Source organism: Caretta caretta, chromosome 7, assembly GCF_965140235.1.
Source record: "Caretta caretta isolate rCarCar2 chromosome 7, rCarCar1.hap1, whole genome shotgun sequence".
Lineage (NCBI taxonomy): Eukaryota > Metazoa > Chordata > Testudines > Cheloniidae > Caretta > Caretta caretta.
This window is the reverse complement of record NC_134212.1, coordinates 88,732,710-88,757,553: the sequence shown is the minus strand read 5'-3', so window position 1 is coordinate 88,757,553 and position 24,844 is coordinate 88,732,710. Positions and strand designations below refer to the sequence as shown.

Here is a 24,844-nt window from a genome sequence, read left to right as displayed (position 1 = left end):
AGAGAGGGAGACACTCCCTTAGAGACACTAGCTTAGCCAAACCTCCACTATTCAATTTCAGATTCAGCCAAATTGTGAATCCCTTCACTCTTCCCTGGGAAGAGGAGTGAGGGTACAGATGAGAGAAAAGTTCAAGTTTTCACTGCAAAAAGAGGTGTGTTTCTGGAATGACACTGTTAACTGAAGATAGCTTTCCTGATTTCCTGATGAAGTTTTAGTAGACATGAGGCAAAGCTAGTTTTTATCTGAATGTACTTAGTCAAGGTCAATCCTAATACTCTCCAGTTGGGGTTTACCTCATCTAATTATATTGAGGTAAAAGCTACAGTTTTCTTGCTCCACAGGCTAACAGGTCAGATGAGGTGGAGTAGCTTTCAGCCCAAAGAATGGTTGCTTTGAGATTAGAAATTCTTAAACAAATGGGGTGCTATTCACTGGAGCCCATCAGCTCTCTCAAACATATTCCCACCCCCTTTGGCCATGTGGGGTTAGAGTGGCTAGGAAAATTGAAACACTGTTACACTCTGCCCAGCCCCAGCCATATCACAATCTCCAAATATGTCCTAGTGGGGAGAAAGGAAAGGGCTCTTTTGACAGATAGTGCGCACACCTACCCAATAAGGATCCTGGGGGTGGCCTATTCCCCAACCAGTCCAGTGATAAGAGTGTAATAAAACATCTCCCAAACAGATTTATGAACCTATCTATAGATTTTTTTAAGTATAATCATTTTAAAATATATACAATAGTTAATACAAAAATCTCCACCAGAACAGTGTAAGAAGAGACCCTGTTCACCTCACAATGAAGCCAATGGGAGTTTTTCCATTGACTTATAGTGAAAAAAGTGACTTTAGATCTTTTCAGCAAAGACAAATAATGCTGCTTGTGACACACTGTCGCTCGAAATGGCACCCTGTAACCCCCATATTCATCATTAATATATGGTTGTGAGGTTTCATGCAAAGCATGCCATGTAAGATATCACATGAAAGGTAATGATCTGCTGAAACAAGTTGTTCTGTCCAAATGTGTATATCATTAATGTGTGTTTGAAGTTATGAGATTTTTCTGTATGGTTATTACTGAAATATGTTGTAAATTGAGAATCTCTGCTGCCAGATGGCTGTTAACCAACCATTAATCAACTCAATAGCTCAGTTGCACAAGTCCACACAATGGGGGTTTACTTGATAACTGTGACTCAGCAAAGCTCACCAGGACATGTCTGGGCGAGTGTCTTCTTGGCACTTGGACAGAATATAAAATGAGGGACTGTGGCATTCTATCTTGGCCTTTCTCCTCCACCACTTATGCTGGTAGCAACAGGGCAGGTGAATGCTGAGAAGATGACAACTTCACTGAGGAGACTGGTCTAGGTTTAAGAGGGAAACCTGTGTATTATGAACTGTAACATCCAGTGGGGTGAAAACATTGCTGATCTAAATACCACATAGTGTAATAAGGTTTAAGATTTAGATTGGCATTTATATTTTATTTTCTTTGGTGACTATTTCTGACCTTCTTACGCCTACCATTTAGTCACTTACAATCTATCTTTCCATAGTTAATACATCTGTTTTATATTTTACCTAAACATTGTATTTTGCTTGAAGTGTTTGGGAAAACTCAGCTCAGTTTACAAGGCAGGTGCATGTCTTCTCCACATTGAGGGAGGGCTGGACTGGTTAATAAACTTACACTGGCCAGGCTTCTGACCAGGGTAAGATGGTACAACTTTGGGGTGTAAGGCTGGGGAGCTGGGGGGGAATTGGCTGGTGCCTTTCTCCATGTGATTCACGAGAGGCTTTGGGTGCCTTCATGCAATACAGCTCGGTGTGGGCTCTACCTGCTCTTGGGCTGATGGATAACAGCATCTGGCTGGGTTTGCTGCTTGTCACTAGCAAAGCATTGAGAGAGACTGCCCAGGGTGGAGAGTTAAGGGGGCACAGCAGTACCCCATTTCCAGGTTGCATCTTGGGGATCCTAGCACACTGCTCTACACTTGACACATTTTACAATATTAGCTAAACCTCACAACAGCTCTGTACAGGAAGGTAAAGTGAAGAACAGAAAAGTTAACTGACTTCCCTATGGTGATACAAATCAGACACAGAACTGGGAGTAGAAACCATTGGACCTGACTCACAAACCTCTGTTCTAACCATCAGACATGCTTATTCTCTACCTGTAATATCTTGCAGTTATAAAAAAAAAAAAGAAGCAAATTTGGTTTCTAGATATTTGAGCCGCTGGGAAGGCATTAAAATTTTCCAAAAAAGTCAGACATCAAAATAGTATTCCAAACGGATTACTGATGGCCATTGTGGATGCCTGATTTACACTGGGTAAACTATAAACATTTGTAAAGGAAGTCTATTATCACTACTAGCAACAAGGCTGAGATTATCTGTCCTTGTGGAAAAGGCAATGTATTGTAAACAATAGCAATGATAGGAAACAAATCAAGTAAGAAATAGAAAGAAAACATATCTTGGAATTAAGAATGTGATTAAGCAAAGAGGAAATACTTACAGTAAGCCTCCTATTTCCATAGGTGAAAGTTACACAGGAAACTTTAAACATAAATAAACTTGCTGAAATTATTTATTTGTACTAGAAAGATACATTCTGATGGATATATTCATCACCTTCATAGGAAACACTGAGAATAAATTCTCTTGTTATTGCTTACTATCAAAGTTAGAAAAAGAGAAGAATTTGGCACAGTGTGTCATATAGCAGAACAAAATAAGATTTACAAGTAATCATTGTGAGCTAATGCACTTTTGATGATATATACCAGCAGAGATTAATTACTTCAATACCATATGGAAAAAGACTTGAGTAATTATATGGAAAGTGAAGAAAATTCACTTTCAATCAGAGTTCAAGAAACAGTACTGCATAAATGCTGCTTTCTCTGCAAGAGAAGAATTCAAATGACATACATAGCCTTGAACACTAACCACAAATTTTTGGTTTCCAAGAAGAAAAAAAATCTTCATTAATTACAAGGCACTATTCTATCCTTATTATAAAGTAGTTAACCTGGTTTTTAAATTGTATTAGCCAATAATGAATTCACTCCTTTTATATTCTAAACCAAAACTACATTAAATGTTGAGAATTTGTAACAGCAATGTAAGGATGAAACACATTACAGGGCTGTTGAGATTCTCTCAAACCCAGGCAATATAAATCCAGATATCCAGAGTCAAGGTGACACTTAAAAGAAATACAAACATGTTAAGGTAAGAAATGAACAATTAAGGCACCCAAACAACTGCTTGGGTGACTTTGATGTTCTCCCATCAATGGACAGAGGACAGACATCCATTTTCACACTCCTAGAACTCTCTGCAGCATTTGACGTGGTTAATCATGATATCCTGCCATCCCACCTGGAGAGATGGGGCAGGGGTCCAAGGTAATGCACTAAAATGTCCTCAAGGGACATAGCTAATGAGTAATCATAGAATATCAGGGTTGGAAGGGATCTGAGGAGATCATCTAGTCCAACCCCCTGCTCAAAGCAGGACCAAGCCCCAATTTTTGCCCCAGATCCCTAAATGGCCCCCTCAAGGATTGAATTCACAACCCTGGGTTTAGCAGACCAATGCTCAAACCACTGAGCTATCCCTCCCCCCACTGATAATGATAGTTTCCTATCACTAGACCCCTCATTTGTGGAGTCCCACAATGATCAATTCTCTCGCTGGTCCTTTTCAACATTTACATAAAGCCTGTAGGTGAGCTGGCTCAAAAAGCCAGCAATATTCAGATGACATAGCTCTACATTGCATCACATAAGACAACACCACTACCACCAATATGACCAAGTACTTTGACACTATCAGGTCATGGATGAAAAACACGAAGTTGAAGCTGAACTTGAGTTAAGACAGAAGTGATGCTGGCAGGCAAAGGAAAACATTCTGAAGAGTTGGCAGCCATAGTGCAGTCACCATTGATGGAAGGTACACAACAAATGATCTGGAGAAAGGGGTAAACAGTGAGATGGCAAAGTCTGCAGATGATACTAAACTGCTCAAGATAGTTAAGACCAAAGCAGACTGTGAAGATCTCACAAAACTAAGTGCTTGGGCAACAAAATGGCAAATGAAATTTTATGCGGATAAATGTAAAGTAATGCACATTGGAAAAAATAACCCCAACTATACATACAATATGATGGGGGCTAATTTAGCTACAACTAATTAGGAGAAAGATCTTGGAGTCATCGTGGATAGTTCTCTGAAGATGTCCATGCAGTGTGCAGCAGCAGTGAAAAAAGCAAAGAGGATGTTAGGGATCATTAAAAAAGGGATAGAGAATAAGATGGAGAATATCTTATTGCCCTTATATAAATCCATGGTACACCCACATCTTGAATACTGTGTACAGATGTGGTCTCCTCATCTCAAAAAAGATATACTGGCATTAGAAAAGGTTCAAAGAAGGGCAACTAAAATGATTAGGGGTTTGGAAAGGGTCCCATATGAGGAGAGATTAAAGAGGCTAGGACTTTTCAGCTTGGAAAAGAGGAGACTAAGGGGGGATATGATAGAGGTATATAAAATCATGAGTGGTGTGGAGAAAGTGAATAAGGAAAAGTTATTTACTTGTTCTCATAATATAAGAACTCGGGGTCACCACATGAAATTAATGGGCAGCAGGTTTAAAACAAATAAAAGGAAGTTCTTCTTCACACCATGCACAGTCAACCTGTGGAACTCCTTGCCTGAGGAGGTTGTGAAGGCTAGGACTATAACAGGGTTTAAAAGGGAACTGGATAAATTCATGGAGGTTAAGTCCATTAATGGCTATTAGCCAGGATGGGTAAGGAATGGTGTCCCTAGCCTCTGTTTGTCACTTGATCATTACCTGTTAGGTTCACTCCCTCTGGGGTACCTGGCATTGGCCACTGTCAGTAGACAGGATACTGGGGTGGATGGATGACTCAGCATGGTCATTCTAATCTTTTTACGTTAACCACAATTGGTTAATTCAGTCTGTACTTTAGGAGTACTCTTGTATTCCTTGCTGATGGTAAGCTCTCACATAGCAGCATCCATGAGTAATGCTTTCTATCATCTCCGATTAGCTAGGGAACTACATTTCATCCTGGTGGATGATGACGTGACTTCAGTTGTTCATTTCTCAGCTGGTCTATAACAATGAGATACTCTGGAGCATAAAGCCTTCAGCAATTAGGAAATTCAAACTAGTCCAGAATGCTGCAGTGTCTTTCCTCAGCAACATAGGTTTCTGCAAGCACATCAAACCTGTCCTCCACTCTCAGTGCTGGCTTCCATAGAATTTCAAATTAAGTTCAACACCTTGGTCCTTATTTTCAGAAGGCTGCATGACCTGAGCCCAGGATATTTAAAACTTGGGGATGAACATCTTGGTGGAAAACTACATTCTGGCACAACAGAATTCTCTACAATAATGGTAAAGCTTGTCTGTACAGGAGACCGAACTTTCTCAGGGGCCAGTATGAGATGTGGAACAAACTCCCTCAGAAACTAAGAATTATCACAAACCTCACCACCTTCCACGTAAAGTGGAAGGCACGTTCCTTTGACCGTACTTTCTCTAACAGATACATAGCAACATGTGTATTTAAAAACTAAACATTTCCCCCAAAATATAAAATAGAACAAAACCAAAATATCAAGACACTCCACTGCATATGCTTCTCTCCTAGGGAGAGGATGAGAGAACAAACACCACATGGCAGATGCTTAATGCACTACGAGAATGTGCTCAGATACTATGGTGATCAGCATGGTATAAGAACCTGTAACTGAATAAAACTAACTAACTGTGCCCTGTAGTGATGCCATGCAATAACTATATGATTTTAAGGAAATTTAGTGTCTGTGGTCCAAGGTTAAACTGATTTTAAAGATACATTACTTTTTCATATTTTCCCCCTCCTGGCACAAGTACAGGGTAGTGTTTAGGATGCTGAATGAGTTAGCTATGCATTTCTTAACCTAACACATTTGGATTGCTTTTAAATTCAATCTTAAATCCAAACTTCCTGGGTTTAGAGTACTTGATTTTAGGATAATTACAGCATCTGTAATGTTTTTAGCCTTTCACATGGTGGTAAGGTTGATAATATATATTAGTAATTTAATGTAGTTTTTGTCTGGGGCTTTCCTTTTTCTTACTATTAAAATGTTTCTGCACGTACTGAAGAAGAAACTGAAGATATTTCCAATTATTCTGAAAATGAGTATGAACCTTAAATTTTTTATTTTATTTTTTTTACTTTGAAGGGGAGATTCACTAGTACACCAAAGGGGGGAGGGGAACAGCTAAAATAGTCTGGTAATTCAGTCCCTTAATTTGCCATTGGCTTACTGATTTAGAGGTCAGTGTTAGTAAGAATGGTGATATAGGGATAGGGGGCAGGAAGAACATAACTCCCCAAGAGCCAATGTCTCAGTTCTTTAAGAGGTCCCCCTACACTTCTGGCTCAGTTACATGGGCAGTGCTTCCTCAATGCACAGTGGAGCCAGTACAGTGGTGCCATGGGGAGCCTTGCAAGCACTGATGTCGAAGCTATCATGCAGCCCCAAAATCTTTAAAGAGCAGCGACAGTGGGGCCAAGGATTCTACATATGAGAACTCCTGACACATGTCTAAGCTCCCTCATATCAAAGAGTCATTACAATCAACAGAATTGTTGCATGTAAATTAGTTGTAGAGGAAAGTTGGTAATTGGATTATTCATCTTAGCAGGAGAGTGGGGTGGGAGGAGGTATTGTTTCATGGTCTCTGTGTATATAATGTCTTCTGCAGTTTCCACAGTATGCATCCGATGAAGTGAGCTGTAGCTCACGAAAGCTCATGCTCAAATAAATTGGTTAGTCTCTAAGGTGCCACAAGTACTCCTTTTCTTTTTGCGAATACAGACTAACACGGCTGTTACTCTGAAACTTGTCACCTTAGCTGTCAATTCTTCCTCTTAAAAGTTACTTGAGTTGTTTATTAAGGCTGTTTGTACCATATACAAATCATGAGATCAACAATCATTAATAGCTTAATTACAACCTAATTTCCTCAAATATAACATAGAAGAAGATTCCAATGAATTTTGACTAGATGGATAGTTTGAAGTGTCTGCATTATTCCTTATTGCAGTCACCTAGGCCAAGAAAGACTGACATGGAAGCTACATTTTTGATGAACCCAATTTTTAATTTTAACTCAAAAAAATTTAGATCATCATAAAATGTATTCTATACTCAAAGAGTAAGTACTGTAAAGTTTGGGAAAGGAAATTTTGTGTTATTCACATAAAACAGAGGCTGAATTCCTGACTGAAGTGAAAAACTGAACTCAACTTTAACTATGCAGTCATGACCAGTGCCTCCATCAATTATGAACCTAGGTATTCCCAATCCCATGCTTTCAAAAATCATGAGTCAGATCTCATTATTAATTATAATAATGAAACAAAATAAATAAAATTAAATTATAATAATAATTTGGGAGTTTTTTCTTGCCTTCTGAGCCTTCAGGGTACAGGGCATGTTTTCAGACTTTTCTCTGCAACTCCAAGAGCTAGAAATCTCCCCATAGCCTTTTTTGTTCTATAAAGAGAAAGCTGAGATTCTCAAATATTAATTTGACTTCAGTTTGAGGCTTTAAGAAAAACACCAAATATCATTAAACACATGATACCATTGTGAGAGCTGTCTACTCTGGAACCTACATCTTGGTATATAAACATTGCTAAAACATGAACATGATTCTGGTGCCATGGTAATAATCTTGTAAAGAGAACAATGTATTAATAATATTGTTCATTCAAAACTGAAAATTAGTAAATCTGGTGACATATTTCATAAGACATTACAGTAGGCTTTTTTAAAGTTGCAGTGAGATTTATAAAACATGCCTCACTGGAGTCTGCACTATGATAAATCCAGGCTAGATATTGGTCTGCACTTATGACCATGTTCCATTAATGGCTACATCAACCTTCACAGATACCACATCAGACTAATATTGTTGCAACCAACACAACCCCCACAAAAAATTCAATGGAATATTTAAGGTAAGCCACTATAAACTATTGCCTTGACAAACATTTAATGTACATTTCTGCAGTTAGATGTTTTCTTCATCTAAAGACATTTTTTTCAAACCAAGAATAATCCAATGTATCTTCTCCACACACCACTTTCATTGTGGGTCATACTTTCTTAGATATATGTGTGAGTATGAGAGAGAAATACTTAATTTCTCTAACCATGATTTCCTTATGTGCACATGACAGATCCAAATCATATCTACTTGCTCAGAGTCTTTTAATGACCTATTCTGAACTGTGATGTGGAAAAAAGGTTACTGCTTCTATCCAATATTGTGGCAGAAACTTTTTGTTTTGCAGTGCCGAGCACAAATATGCCACAATCACAGCCGACACCTCTGGGAGCTATTGTAATATTAAAAAATAACTTGACAAAATATGTTAAATCTTCTAACCCTACTTCTTCCAGATTTTCATTTTGGAAAAGTTAATGGCAAATCTCTCAATTTTCTCTTACATTCATTTATTCAGTGCCATAATTTGTATGGTGATTGCAGACAAATAAAAGCCAACATCCAACCTATAAAAAGTTAATTGTCCAAGATCCTGATAGGGTATCTGGTCCACACAGGCAGACCTCTGTGTACATGTGGAATCCACTGGTTTCAGAGATCTGACTGCTCAGATCAGATTGCTGGATCAGTGCCTTAGAGAAGATATGATCAAAAAGGGCTATGAAACACTTGAAGAGTAGAGGGAAGAAAAGACAAGTCTTACACAAGTAAAGCTGTATGTTTGCATTGGTTAGTAAATGCACTCATTTTGAAGTGGGCCATTTTGAAGTTTTATTCTTCCTATGTACTGTTATTTTGGGAGGAACTTGGTGAGGGGAGAAATGAGTGGGAAATTGAAAGAATTAGGTCTTTCAGAAGGTCTCTCAGAAAAAGTGTTTTCTGTATATCATAACTGTCAGGGCTGGGCTGTGGGCAGCCTGTGTGCACTAGTCTACTAAGTTGCAGTCAGGAGACGAGTAGCAGAAACAGGATCAAACCAGGTCAGGATACCAGGAAGTCATGGTCAGGCACCAAGTTGCAGGTGGCAGGCAAATAGAATTGAGGTCAAGCTGGGTCAGGATATCAGGAGGTCAGGGAGAGGCACCAGGTTACAGACAGCAAGCAAATAGCAGAGTCTGGGACAAACCAGGGTTGAAAGCCAGAATCTAGGGTCCACAGCAAAACAAGCTCCGAAGCAGAAGCAAACAGGCAGTCCGCATTGTTGCTCAGACACCTCCCTATGATGGCTTCCTGGTTGATAAACCAGCATGAGCCAATCAGTAGGCGGTGAGGGACTGCCACCCAGGACCTGCTGGGCAGTACTTCCTGCAGAGCCTAGCTTCACAGGGCCTTCAGCTGAACCCCAACTTAAGCTCTTGTCACAAATTTAAATGGAAGGGTAACCACCTTTCTGTATACAGTGCTATAAAATCCCTCCTGGCCAGAGGCAACATCCTGTTACCTATAAAGGGTTAAGAAGCTCAGCTAACCTGGCTGGCACCTGACCCAAAGGACCAATAAGGGAACAAGATACTTTCAAATCTTGGGCGGGGGGGAAGGTTTTGGCTGTCTGTGTGATACCTTTGCTGGGAACAGATCAGGAATGTAGCCTTTCAACTCCTGTAAAGTTAGTAAGTAATCTAGCTAGAAAATGCATTTGATTTTCTTTTGTTTAATGGCTTGTAAAATTAGCTGTGCTGGAGGGAATGTGTATTCCTGTTTTTGTGTCTTTTTGTAACTCAATGTTTTGCCTAGAGGGATTCTCTATGTTTTGAATCTGATTACCCTGTAAGGTATTTACCATCCTGATTTTACAGAGGTGATTCTTTTACTTTTTCTTTAAATAAAATTCTTCTTTGAAGAATCTGATTGATTTTTCATTGTTCTTAAGATCCAAGGGTTTGGGTCTTTGTTCACTGTACCAATTGGTGAGGATATTATTATCAAGCCTTCCCCAGGAAATGGGGTGTAGAGCTTGGGGGGATATTTTGGGGGAAGACGGCTCCAAGTGGTCTCTTTCCCTGTTCTTTGTTTAAATCGCTTGGTGGTGGCAGCATTCTGTTCAAGGACAAGACAAAGTTTCTACCTTGGGGAAATCTTTAAGAATAAGAACAAGTTTAGGGGGTCTTTCATGTAGGTCTCCACATCTGTACCGTAGAGTTCAGAGTGGGGAAGGAACCTTGACAGCTTCCAGTGGTGATACAGAAGCATCAGCAACCTAGCACCACTATAGTCCCAGATTCTACTCCCACAGGCTCTTACAAAAACATTATAAGTTTCCAGATATTAGAAGGGATGTATGGAAAGAGACTGCTGCCCATTTCTGAATTTAAAGGAGACTCTGAAATTCAGATACATTTGACCATGCAAATGTTTATCTTCTCTTTCTGTAACACTTGAGGTCTTCTAGTTGTGAATGAAAATGAAAGCCTACACACAACGATACAAAACAAGTAAAGACATGCAAGATCTATTGGGTCCAGTTCGTCCAGGGCTTTCTGCTAAAGTATGGGGTTGATTTGAAATTTATAATTTTAACATGACAGAAGAGCAGATTAGCAAGATTGGGAATTATATTAAAATTAAAATAGAGCTCTCTACTTTTTTTTTAAAATATTCCTTATGATGATTTAAGGACAATTTAAACATAAAAAAGACTTAAAATATGAGGAATTCAATTTATTAAAATGATTTCCCCCTTGATGTTTCTGATAATATCTAATAAATTAAACTTTGACCACAAATAGTTTTCTTGTAATTATACTGTCTATAATTATAAAATGCATGTGTGAATATCTAGGATAATCTCCATTATAAATAGATTTCTTTCTGTCAAAGTTTAGAGGTCATACACACAACATTTTTTTTTAGTGTCTTAATATTAATTACACAACACAAATATTTTCATTATACCTCATATGTAAACCAAAAAGGGAAATAGAAAGGCCATAGATAATTCAGAAACAGTTTACTACACTCTTGTAGTTTAAACTGGAAAAATGTTGTATTCTGCTGGTAATTGACTCTCAATAACTTTTTAAAATTACTCTCTAAAACCATCAAGAAAAAAAAAACCCTATCAAATTTCGGGAACATACTTTTTTAATTAATAAGAACATTAACTCAAAGAGTACTGCCGAAAGGCATGGGGATGCCATGTCAGAAGATATAAGCATAACAATGATTAAGAAAAATAAAGTATCTTATTAAACCAGGATTCCAACTGGTAACAAGAACACTGCATCTTTGCCCAGTGATGGTACAAATGAGTGACCATAAGATAGTTGTATCATCTTGCTAAAACTCTGTATTATTATTTGATACGTTTTTCTCTCTGGATTTTAGGTCAGCTGATAAGAATAAACTGTTGCTGCTTTACAGTTGTTTGTAGTATGACAATGCCAGAAACATCACTTGTCTCTTGTTTTACTGTAAGAAATTATTAGAAACCCTTTGGTGGCTCACATCATAGTGCATATGGGCACTTGAGATTGTTGTGTGTATTTCCTTGATGTGGGGCAAAAAATGCTTCTAGAACAGGTTTTCTGGTCAGCTAGCACTGTAAAGGTAGAATCCACCATTACCATATAGAGACAGATTTCAAAACAATGTTTCATCCTAAGAAGGTCCTTATCAGTCTCACACAAATAGTATTTTGTGACCTCCAAATGCATTCACAAAAAGGAAAGCTATTTGGAGTGTGCGGACAGATAATTCTAGTCAAACTTTCCACTTTGTACAAATACTTAAAAGAGTAAATGTACTGCGCAGATGAAATGTGCTGTTCCCCACAAGTTTCTGGCACACTTTTTAGGGTTTGAGAAGCTGCCTCAGCAAAAATGCTATTCCAGGCATCCAAACCCCCCTGTATTTGCCAGCGGGGATGCAGAGATGAATACTCATGTAAAATTTTGATTTCTAAGAATAATGCATTAAAGTGTAAGTCTTAGAGTCTGCTCCTTACTTGCACAAGCTAACAATGCTTATTCTTATGTTTGCTACCAGGGTCCTGTTCTAAATCCTGTTTTGATTCCCTTTAATTTTGCCAGGGAAAACACCATAGATTCATAGATACTAAGGTCAGAAGGGACCATTATGATCATCTAGTCCAACCTCCTGCACAACACAGGCCACAGAATCTCAACCACCCATTCCTGCGAAAAACCTCTCACCTATGTCTGAGCTATTGAAGTCCTCAAATCGTGGTTTAAAGACTTCAAGGAGCAGAGAATCCTCCAGCAAGTGACCCGTGCCCCATGCTACAGAGGAAGGCGAAAAACCTCCAGGGCCTCTTCCAATCTGCCCTGGAGGAAAATTCCTTCCCGACCCCAAATATGGCGATCAGCTAAACCCTGAGCATATGGGCAAGATTCACCAGCCAGATACCCATCACCCAGAACCATTTCAAGGTTATAGTCCAGCCATAAGAGTTTTCATCCCCCCCCCCCCCCACTTCTTGTGCAAAGGTAGAAGGAAATTACTCTAACAGTTTCACAGTTGAAAGCAACTGATATGTAATATGTTTAGATTATTCACAGTGTGGCTAAGTCCTTTTGTGTAATTAGAATTTCAAAAATACTTAGTTTTAGGACATAAAACTTGGCATTCTCCAAAATCATCTACACCAGTTAGTTATTTAATCCACACTGGTTAGTTTTATTTATGTAATTAAAGATGGCAACAATACATGAAAACAAAGCGACTGAACTAAGATTGTACAGCAAACATAAGTATGACTCCTCCTAATTTTGGAGTGTTTTACTTTGCATTCCTAATGTTCTTTTAATAGTGAGGTGGCTTTTAATGTAATTTCTTAAGTTTTACAAAAAGGAAACTGAAACCCCACAAATGTTCTACAATGTGGAACTATATTGCCCTCCACAAAGGTCATTAGTAGGTTAGAACCTCTAGAATCAGAGCAAACAGAATTCACGTATTCACTTGAGCTATTACAGTAACAAGTAGTAGTAGTAGGTTGCTATCTTCTATATGGAAAAACATACTTTGCCAGTAGGTTTCACAAATATTTGCTTACAGCAGAAGAATGGTGACACTCAAGAATCCAGGGTTCAGTTGCAGGTTCTGCATGGGAATGTTCTCTAGTCAGAGACCCTTCACTGTCCTCCACATGCTCCTATTGCTGTACTCGTCCTTTGGCTCCTGCCACATCCCATGTTGCTCCTATTTCCCCCCCTTCCACCAGCTTCTGGCCATGTCCCTTCCCCCTCAGTTTTTACCTATCTGTCCCCCGGGTTCTTAGTGCCCCCCTCCCATCACTCTCAGTATACCAATTTTTCTCTTACCCATCCCTTTGTATCCATGTAAGGGTGCTTCCTCCTGCTCCCTCCGTGCTTGCGGATGTAAGGTTATTATAAGGGGGCATTGATAGCATAGGAGAAAGAATGTTTCAGCAACAATGATCAAAGAAGGTAGCCTGAGGCAGAGAGCTGGCATGGGAAATTTCAGCCCAAATGATTAAAGTTGTAACTGAAAACAGAGTCTTATAATAGAAGTTTTAGGTAATCTTAATGCTACCAGTGCTGCCTATCATACTACGTTTATCTTATTTGTCTCTTGATCACACATACTTAATCCTCCTTTTTTCTTGAAGCAAAAACAAACAAAACAAAAAAACTGCTACTAACCTTTCTGTAGTATTGATCTTCGAGCTGTATTGCACATGTCCATTCCAATGTAGGTGTGCACGCACCCTGAGCACAGCTGCCAATTTTTTTTTTCTCTTAGCAGTATCCGTTGAGTCAGGTCCGGCACCCTCTGTTGTCGCATGCTCATAACACTGGTATAAAGGGCCCTGCCAACTGCAAGCAGCAAGACGACACAGAAGGGGCACAAGCATACCTACACTGGAATGGACATGTGTAAGCAGTCGAAGTAGTAGTAAACTTCTACCCCTACATTTTACTCACTTGCATGAAGAAGATAGTCTCAAAGAACTTTCTGGTCAGAAGTCTAAGAAACCACTTGTGCCTTGTACTGTCACACTCAGCATGTTTTCTTTTGCACGTGGGTTCTCAGACTTGAGTTTAGACTTATAAATATTCAGTTTCTTTTAATTAAAATACCCAAGTGTCTGGAAAATATACATTTTGGGCTAGATTCTCATTTAAACCACAACCCCTTTCTGGTACATTAGTGACATACAGGGACTGTAGCAGTGGGAAAGGGCTACAAGGAAATTCCTCTAGGGCAGGAGTAGAGGAGGGCTGGCTGGTCTGCCTGGCCTTATGATACCACCTTCCCAGTCCCCATAGCTCTTGCTGTAATAGCAGGGCCTCACAATTGCTGTAATGCTGAACCACCCTAACCACTGGAGCAGCCCAGAATACAGGAGAGGTATAAAGCTACTTTTACTTCCCTCCTGTGTACTGAAAGGCCCAGCACAAAAACACACCTGTTATCTGCATATACACTTTTATTGGGCTTGGCAGAAGTTTTGGATGAACACCTCAGATTCAAGTTTATTTATTAAATGGCTTTTTTCCCCTCACCCACTTCTGGCATGACAACTCATGGTTTATTCAGAATGGGGGAAATTATCTGGGGTCAGTAGTCAAGATGTCTCAGTGTCTTCCCATTGACTTTAATGTCACCCACCCCAGTTTTTCCCTGGGTTGTACAATGGATGGGTACTTGAAGTCAGTTTTGTGTAAACAAATGGTGTGGGAGGTAGCCCCTCTCTGCCTGATCACTCCACCAGCCTACTGTGAGGTAATGCTAAAGTTGCACCACAGTTGCCATTTTCTACATATATCTACATATATATATATATTCTTAACCATGGTCTGTACATATCTCATAAAGACCATCGAGTTCAGACTATTACAAGCTTTCACAAAAAGCCATACTCAATATGGTTTTATAGCACAATCACATAGTATGCAATCAGTTGTTTTAACTGCTTGTTTTTGGCGTTGAAACCTTCTGCTCTCCCATTGGGGTGTCTGGACCTTGATTGTCACACCCACCAAGCTGAGTTGCCAGGAACTCTTACTCTCTGTGCTGGCTACCATTGTTATCCAATATAATGTTAATATATAAAAATAAAAAGGAATCAAGTAAAGTGAGACAGGCAGAGGAGAGAAAGTAAACAGAATAACTTAATTTTCACAAATATAGCAAAATCCATCCCTCAGTTCCCAAAATCTCAGATCTCTTGTTTACTGAGTTAGTTTGCAGTTCCAATCATTCCCTGACACATAAACAAGATAAGTCAAAATAATTCCATTTGTGAGGCCACTTAATGTACAGAATAGAAGTAAATTAAACATTTACACTGGAATACAACTTTGTCAAAGGATTATTGTTTCTTTCTTTAAAAAAATGACTCCTGACTTGGCATTTGTTTTCCACAAGTTCCTTAGTTGTGCCCCTGCATTTATGTAGTAATAGGAAAGCATTATCTTATGACACCGTTCAATTCTGTTGATATATTTATATATTCAATTATTTTTATTGCACTTAAACTGATGCTTTTATTCATTGTGATCCAGTGTAAGGATCTGGTTTCTTCAGCAAATGGCTCTCTAATGCTTACAAGCTAAAACTATACAAGCACTCTGCTGAGAACTGTGCCAAACTTTCTGCTGTATTTGCAGATTAACAGCTTACATATTAAAAACTCCAATATAATAACCATGCCACATCTTCTAGAAAAAATATTATCTAGAAACAAAAAGGATTCTTACAATTGAAGGGTTTTTTTTTAATATGAAAACAAGAAAGAGGATGGGAAGAAGCATTTTCCAACTGTAATCTACACCAAGGAAATGGAGAAAAGGAAAAAAAAGATAAAGTGAAGCTGACCTCATTTACTGCCACATAGTACCGCTGCTTCTGAAAACGAGGGGAGTTATCATTCCTGTCCCTCACCACAATCCGTACTTCGTGGTAGATAATGGTGCCAACTTTTTTGTTAATGCACTGGACTTGAACAACAATGGATTGAATCGACATTGGTGGCTGTAAATGAGAAAACACATATTTATAATACACAGAAAGGTGAGGCATAGACCGAACTTCCTCACTACAGTCAATATTGCCTATGTTTACTATAGACAACTATGTTTTCTATATCATTCTATTTACTGTTATTTTACATTTCTGGATTAGAAAGTTTCTCAGGGACAGTGCCCTGAACAAAACAACCTAGACCTATTTTTGCAACATGTTTAAAAGAAAAGTTAGGTAGAACTAACACATGCCTCTCATATAGCTTCTCTTGCAGCTTGTCAGTTCTACTAGCATGTTGCTGCATATTTCAAAGTAAAGATAGTGATTTTTAAAAATTTATTATCAATTGACACATTCAGAGGACAATAAAATGACATATCTTTGTATGAATATTCAAAATATTGCAGAAGAGACTGATGAAATATATGTCTTTCCATTACAATTTCTAATCCCATTTTGAGTAGTAGTGTTTGAATTGAAAGGTCACACAGTTCTTGGAAACAGCATCAAGTGCACTAACACATCACTTACAGTTGCCAAGTATTCATAATTTAAAAACAGCCAGGTCACCTGTAAGGGTAGGCATGCCAGAGTCCAGTTCCTTCTACAGCTGTAAGGAGCACTGACAGAATTTAGCCAGCAATACATTCTAGACGTAATGGATAACTGCTCTAGATAAGAACTTCCTGTGGCTAATATAACATACATTGTAATCTTACATTCAAATGGATTACATTCTATTGTATAGGAAGGTCGTAAATATGTCAGCAGCAAGCATGCTTAGTAGATTAGTGAGAGTTTAGGGACTGAAAAATGTTTATGAATGTGCTTGAAAAAAACAGGGATTGTGTGTTAGAACTAAATCTGTAAGTCAGTCAGGCTAATTTAATTTAATGTATTTCCTTAAATAGGTTCATTCAAGTAAGTACAATAATGATCCATTTTACCAAATGTTTCATTAGTTACCAATGCTAACATATACAAAACACAAGCATTTGTTTTTCTTCTATATTAAATACCCACAATTTAACAACAAAGTATGGGCATACTGGATCTATTCAGCAATATAACCAATTTTTACATTATATTTTTACAAGTCATTCAGAGCTCAAGGTACAGCTGTTTCTTATATGGCAAGCATATTCAGGGACGGTCTTTAAGAAATGCATAATTTACTTGATAAAATTAAATGGTTACTAAAGCTGTGTTACAATGTCAACATATTTATTCATATACTCAAAAAAATCCCAAAAAATCTAATTCCATAAAAATGATTCATGAAACTATGACTCTTCTCTTTGTGAAATGAAAAATAATGAAAAAATGGGCCTTAAGTAAACAAGGGGTGATGTCTTTCTGTTAAATCTCATCTCTGTATTCCTACCATTCCCATGTGGCTAGTTCTCAGGATACTCAAGAGACAGCTTTTTTTTCATTCTGTATTATTTTCTGTGACAGCAGCTGTGCCCAAGTGAGGACCTCTAATTGACAGTTTCTAGATAGAGTAGAACCTCAGAGTTATGAACTGACTGGTCAACCACACACCTCAGTTGGAACTGAAAGTAAACGATCAGGCAGCATATATATATATATAAAAAAGACAGCCCCTCCCAACCCCCGCATCAAATACAGTACAGCACTGTGTTAAATGTAAACTACTAAAAAAATAAAGAGAGGGATTTAAAAAAAATATTTGACAAGGTAAGGAAACTGTTCCTGGACTTGTTTCATTTAAATTAAGACACTTAAAAGCAGCATTTTCTTCTGCATGATAAAGTTTCAAAGCTGTATTAAGTCAATGTTCAGTTGTAAACTTTTGAAAGAACAACCACAAAGTTTTGTTCAGAGTTACAAACAACCTCCATTCCCGAGGTGTTTGCATGACTCTTGACTCTGAAATTTGCTGTCCCCATTGCTCTGACTGAGCCAAGGTATATTTATCTTTTGCATATTAGATAAGGCCCATATATTTTGCTTAAGGTTGCAGATGATTTTAGGATTATACCTATAGACTCCGGGTGAGTCTGTTTATGTGGGTATTGATATTTAGTGCATTCTTCCCCCACCCCCATTTTACACAAGTTTGTTGTTGGTGCGTCTGCAAACAAAAATTTAACTTTAAAAACAAATAAGTGGCCCAATAAGCACACAGTGATATCCTCAGAGCCATACAGGCAGTATATATGTGTGGATGAGGCCCACATAACACAGAGAGTTGCCCATGCGGCCTACGATGGTAAATAGGTTGAGAACCAGTGGCTTGGACTGCTCAGAAAAAGTACACTGTTCGTACTCACAAATTCAATCAGTTGAATCGAATAAGATCGGCTCCTCCTCCCTCAAAATAGTAAAACAAACAAACAACCTTGGAAACAAGCTAAACCCAAACTTTTTAAAGCTTCATTTGTTTAAAAAAAATAAATTAAAAACACACCAGTTATTGCTCTTATGTTACAAACCGACATGTGCGAGGGCTCCATCAGATGAGAGGTACCCCAAAACTTACTATGTGCTTGAGAGCTTGTGAGGTTTAAAGAAAGTTTAAGATATGGAGTGGTTGTCAGTTTAGGGAGGTTTAGCACAGTTCCTGTGTGTTTGGCAAGAGGGAAGGATCTCTTTTGGCTCACTTAGTAGATGTGCTGTCTAAGGACCTGAAAAATTAATATCTCAGTTGTGGTAATATGCAAGATACACAGTATAAATTTCCATAATGTTTGATCTCAGAGTAAGTTTCACTGAATATTCATTTGTGTGTTGGTCAAAGAGACAGGTAAAACAAAGGAGAGGAAAGGAGAATGGGTGTTTCCAGGTTCAGGCCAGGTGAAAATCTAACAACTGATTTCATCTGGATCACAAAGAGTAGTAAATTGACATGGAAGGGACAGATGGGAGATGGAAAAATCGGAAGGGACTTCAGGAGGATTACATTAATTTACTGCAAGAATAAAACTGTACTTTTCGAGTACAGTGGGACTTCAATTTCTGCTGGATACCCAAGTCTCCTATACTAATTTGATTTTCAAGTTCAAATAAACCCCAAAAATTGAAAGTTAAAACTCCATCAAACTATCAAGTTTCATACAGTTTTCAAATGGAACATTGCCAAAGATCTAATGTTTTTCTAGATTTTGTATGGTTTCAGGCTTTGATATGAAGGGTTTGCATGACTCCAGTTTTGAATGTTTAAGAAAATCTAATGAGCTCATGAAATAAACATAAGTATTTTTACATTAAATAAATGCAGCCAGAGTCTCTTCAGAATTCCACAGATCCCACAGGTATTCCTGTTTCTGAAGAGGAGCTGTGTAGCAGGGCTTTTGAGGGAGGCAAGGATCTTGAAGACATGAGGGGACCCTTACCTACGTTTTTCCACTGGGATTTTTACATTTTTTTTTATTTTTTGACTGAGGCCACATGTATTCTCAAAATATTTCTGTTCACAGTCAAAGAAATTTGTGAGGCAAACATGCAGAATTTCACTCCACACTCACCCTTTTGTATTTGTCCATTACTAATATTATATAATTAATTAACTGTAAAACAAGCAATGGATGGCACCAAAATCATAACAGTAGAATATGCTGGAAATATTAGCAATACAATAATGCATAAAAAGCCTAAAATAAATGTACATCCATTTCCCATGTAGTGACCTATTTGTTTCTCTTGAGAATGTTGCCATGGTGGAGCATTAACATAAATTCATAGCACTATAAACCACTTTCAGCTGCAATGAAGCCACTGTTAACCAATACAGAACAGCAATCAGGTCAGCAAGTTCTCTGACTAGATAGTGTATGGCATATGGAAGGTACAGGTATTCACATTACATTTTGAAAGGCATGTTATCGGTCTAGAATAGTCTAAATATAGTCACCTCCACTTCAGCTACTGTGTATCCCTGACAGTGAAGCAGTCCTTTTCAGAACACAACTTTTATAATTCTGTAAACACAGTTACATTAGCACAATCTGGAAGCAGAACGGTTATAAATAAACAGTCTAAATCTCAATATAGCGCCAACAGAGCTATGCTACGTATAAAGGTTGAATCAAGGCATCTTTCTCAGTTTTCAATATCCACATGAACAGAGATCTTAAGCTGGTGTAAACTGGCACAGCAACTTTGATTTCAACGAAGCAGAGGACCTGGCTCAAAAAAAGTACTTTCTTGCAGAATGTGAAATTTTAAAATAACCATAAGGAAGAGAGAAGAGACTAAAAACAATTAGATTTTTAAAATAAATCTGTTTTTTTATAAAATCAAGTCATTGCACCAGATGACAAAGTTCAAATATATAAGTCTGCATTGAACAATGTGTTTTAAAAGGGACACAGCGAAGAAAAATTATAGTGGTTGGTTTTGATCTATAAAAGCCTATGAGGTTTAGATCTTGGCTATTTAAGAGACTCTACCCTCCTTTAATTTAATGTTTGTGTGCTGTTCTTAGTGTCAAAATTCACCCACTTTCCGGCATAGGTAGTTATTGTTCACTTAAACAGAAACAAAAAATAAAATTTAAGTGTGCTTCTGAGTTTGTCTTATTCCTACGGTTTCTCCCTGGCCCTAGTTAGAGCTAAAAACTCACTTAGTGCAGTGAGTTTGGAAGAATAGTTCTGCATGTCTATGCTGGGTCCTAGGATGTCAGGTTCTACTACAGTTTCTCTCCTTATATTCTGTCCAAAACCGGAGCTCAGATGAAGCACAGGGGATGCTGCAAGCCCTATCTACACATGTCTTTGTCCAAAGAGATTATTTAAGAGGGGGATTGAGTTTCTTTGTTGGGAAGTTGGTAGAGTTTCCTGTGCCCATTCTGCTGTGACTTTGCTAATTATTACAGATATTTAGAGAATGTGATGGGTACACTTTGCAAATGAAAAAAAAATATGAAATAAGGAAAATTGCATTCAATTAGGCAAATATATATATGTAAATTAAATCAGGGATAATTTAAATAAAACTAATTTCATTTCATTATTACTCTTTGTTTACTTAATGCATTTATTTCACTATACACAATGAAAATAAACTGGTCATTTGGGACCTAATCTATGCCCACTGCAGACAACAGAAAGATTCCTATGGACTTTAGCAGGTTTCAGATCAGGCCCTTTCACTTCTGTCTATAGTCAGTTTTGAGTCGATTTTACATTCAGGTTCCTTGTATTAACACACTGCTACAATGACTGGTGAGCAAACATGTAGGAAGGATACTGATTTGTTTTTAGGAGTATTTCTACTGAATGAAATATACATCAATGAAAACATTCCTGTTGCCCTTAGATTTTGCAAAGGTTTGTTTTTATAGAACCCAGATTTGATATGATAATGCTCCTTTAAGATTTGTGAGGACTAAACAAAAGAAACAACACAAGGTATAAACTGGTGTTCTGAGTAAGAACACAACATGCTTATTTGAATCCTCTGAGGTCCTCTTATGTCTACATAATTGGGCTCTAAGTTTCACAAGTCTAGATCCTCACAATTTTTTTTTTTTTTTTACTCCTCGCTTCTGGCTGGACTAGTGCTCCAGGAGAGGACTCTCATGAGGAGGTATTTCAACACTTCTGCTTCCATCCAGAATCAGAAAGCAAAGTTATGTGAAAACAAAAGTAAAAATGTAGAGGGGAGTAAAAAAAAAAATCTACCTACTTTTTTTTTTAAAGTTGAGTTTAGGTCAGTTATTACTTTATTTTCACCAGCTCACACATCTCTACTTTACTGCAGTCTCAACTTGTTTGTTGTACAAACTTTTAGGCATGTACCTTGACAGGTATCTGTAGCAGGTGACAAGTTAACATCAGGAACCAAGTTAACTTGCCCAGGCATCCTTTCTATATCTTCTAGAAAGAGAACTAGATGAATTTTTCATCTCCTTGAAATTATTATGTTTATGATAAATCTTGAACATTAAAAACAAACAAAAACATTAAGAAGGGAGTGTGCAACAATACATGGCACTATTAACTTGTTACTGAATGTATATAACTACGTAGGTACAACTTGTAAATGTGAACTTCCCATGCTGTTGAATGTATTGATTATGTCATGAAATACCATTAATTTAAAATAGGTGCAGAGATGTCTTCTGTCCAACAACATGAAGGAATACCCATGGTGTGTCTATAAAACAGCGAGTCAGAATGTTTCCTGAATCCAGTTACTACTTTACCTATTTTTTTTCTAGTCACCCTTAGAAAACTTTCTATTTCTAACTATTAAATGCTTGCTTCCTGGTCGAAGATTTAGGGGGTGGGGGTGGGGGGAGTCTGGAAAATAAACAAACTAACATCTCTGTCCAGATGTCGTCCAGTACTGTTTAGGTACAGCCTCTGGCTGATAGGATCCAGAATCACCCAGTAATCGATGTTGTCCTTCAGTGATAGTTCAATAGTGGGGTCAGTCCCTCCTGCTGTCCCTTTTATTAGCATACTGTCCACTAGGATAGTGCCTGCAAGAAAAAAAAAAAAAAGAGAGAGAGAGAGAGAGAGAGAATAGGTTCATATGTGTGTACTATACAGCAAATTTCAGTGCATTTGAATAATTCACTTTCATTCTAATTCTTTTTTTTTAAATATTGTGGGTTTTAATGGTATTAAAAAAAGAATATTCCACCTCAAAAGGCCTATTTTGGCTAGCTATGGTATAAACTATTCCAGGGACCTCTGGAATGAACTCTTTATACAAAACACTGCAAGTTTTACCTTGGTTATTAGACCCACTATCTAGATTCTTATTTTCTGTTAACCTCATGATTCCCCCGTCCCCCAGTCATCTTATCATCCAACATTATCATGAACAAAGGAAAATACTGTAACAGAGACTAATATTTCAATTCAGTGACTAAGGCTTCTGATATAAAGAGTGCATCAGAAAAGAGAAGAAGAAAAAGAAAAGGAAATAAAATGTAACAGTAGTAATGGATGGTATATCTACACTGCAATGTAAGCCCAGGGTTAGTAGAGCTTGAGTTAGCAGACCCTGGGTTTGCTAACCTAGGGTTTGAGTGTTTACATTCATTTGTAACCCCAGGTAGGACGGACTCTTACAGACTCCTGCGGCTCCAGCATCTACACTGCATTAAGAGAGCCTGAGTCCAACCACCCATATTCTAGACTTCCTAGTGCCCTCCCAAAATGTCACCATTCTAACCTTTTGTTCACAGCGTAATGTGGGAAAACTTGACTGTCGACCAAATTTGACTGTCCAGAAGACAAAGTAAGTTGGCCCACAGGATTGGGGGATACTTTTGGCAGACTCCCAGAGGATAAGTCCAGTGGGGCTGCATCCACACTGCAAAGGAAAAGCATTTGAAACCTGGGTGTCAGCTTGACTTAGGCTTGGGCCCTCCATCCTCCATAGGGTGCTGGGGCTCTGGGTCTGAGCCCTGGGTTAGCACAATGTGAATAGAGACAGAAGGATGAGAGGTTAGGCTTGACGAGTTCCAACCCTGGACTTCACTGCAGTGTAAACGTATATACAATATCTATGGAAAGATTTCATTTTTTGTGTAGCTCTATAAGAGAAAAACAAATTGTAGCATAAAGAAATAAAAAACTAGACTCTACAAAATAAAAGCACTGCAATTTCCCCCTCTATGATGTGGCATTTCTGGGGCATTCAATTAGTATCATACATTAGTCTAATACAGACTATAGGTTTTCACTCTTCTCCCCCCACTTTCTCTTCTCTTTTGGTTAAATTATTGCCTAATAGTTCTACCTAGTTAGCAGCTAGTGTACATTACTTAATTAAAAGACTCCAGGTGATGGAGAATTTACTCCATTTGATTAACAGTTACAAAGATTAACTGCCCTCACTAATGAAAATTTTACACTTGAGGTGGCTGGCAGTCCATGTATTTGCCTACGCCAAGAAACCTATAGACGTCAGCCCTATCCAACCTTGGCTTTCAATAAAGGAGATAATAATGATGACAACTGTTAAATATTTGCATTTTACTTCCAGTTTGACGTTGCTGGATCTTGTTATACATTTGTCTGCTAGATAAAACATCCTTTTAAAACCACATAATTTTTTTTAAGGCACCCGGCATTGCCCACTATTGGAGCTGTTTGGTCTTTGGCATGTTCTATTATGGCAATTCCTATATTCTTAAAACAAACTTTCATTTTGCATTTTTATATAAATCCACAATAAAGGCATTTGAGATTTCTTGCTGAATTATAAACATTTGAAAACAAGCCTTCTATCATTATAGTATTATTTTTGTATCTTATTAAGATTCTAACATTCAATTTCTGTTCCTTAAAATGTTTGATCATTTTAGGTGCACACAGCCTGCTTTTGTCCTTAGACTAAAATGCCAAGTAGATAACCTACTGACAATAATCTAAAGGCACAGAAAAGATTTTGATACAATATGAAATGACAGTTTCTATGCTTCGTCTCTATAAGTGGAAGTAGAGAGGCAGAAATATTTCCAAATACCCAGAATGCACTAGTTTGCAAGTAGCTTACATGATTAGTCTAAGGTGTTGTGGGGTTTTTTTTGTGCACATCAAAAAAACAGAACCAAAAAACACTGCAATGCTCAAATTTAAAACCAACTAGTATTTCAATAAATCAGAATAGTCCACTGATTTCTATGGAACTTACCATCTCCACATACCATCCACAAGACAGAGTGGGTAAGACTGGAATTTAAAAATCATTAAATTAAAAATATAGTGCTAGGAGGCTGTAATTAGATTGTGTGTGTGATTTTAGTGCCTTAGCATGTGCCCTGAAAGTGGTGGTATGA

The 24,844-nt window shown here is 37.9% G+C and overlaps 1 protein-coding gene across 7 annotated transcripts in view; it reads right to left on the bottom strand.

Annotated features, from left to right (window-relative positions):
- PCDH15 (protocadherin related 15) overlaps window positions 1-24,844 on the bottom strand; it is a 1,356,473-nt gene that overhangs the window by 493,638 nt on the left and 837,991 nt on the right. For all 7 annotated transcript variants that reach the window (XM_048859211.2, XM_075130916.1, XM_048859220.2 and 4 more), the window contains 2 exons: window positions 22,371-22,531; window positions 15,934-16,089 (listed from right to left, as the gene is read on the bottom strand). In XM_048859211.2, coding sequence (XP_048715168.2) covers window positions 15,934-16,089; window positions 22,371-22,531 — 317 coding nt within the window. The remainder of the gene's footprint in view (window positions 1-15,933; window positions 16,090-22,370; window positions 22,532-24,844) is intronic.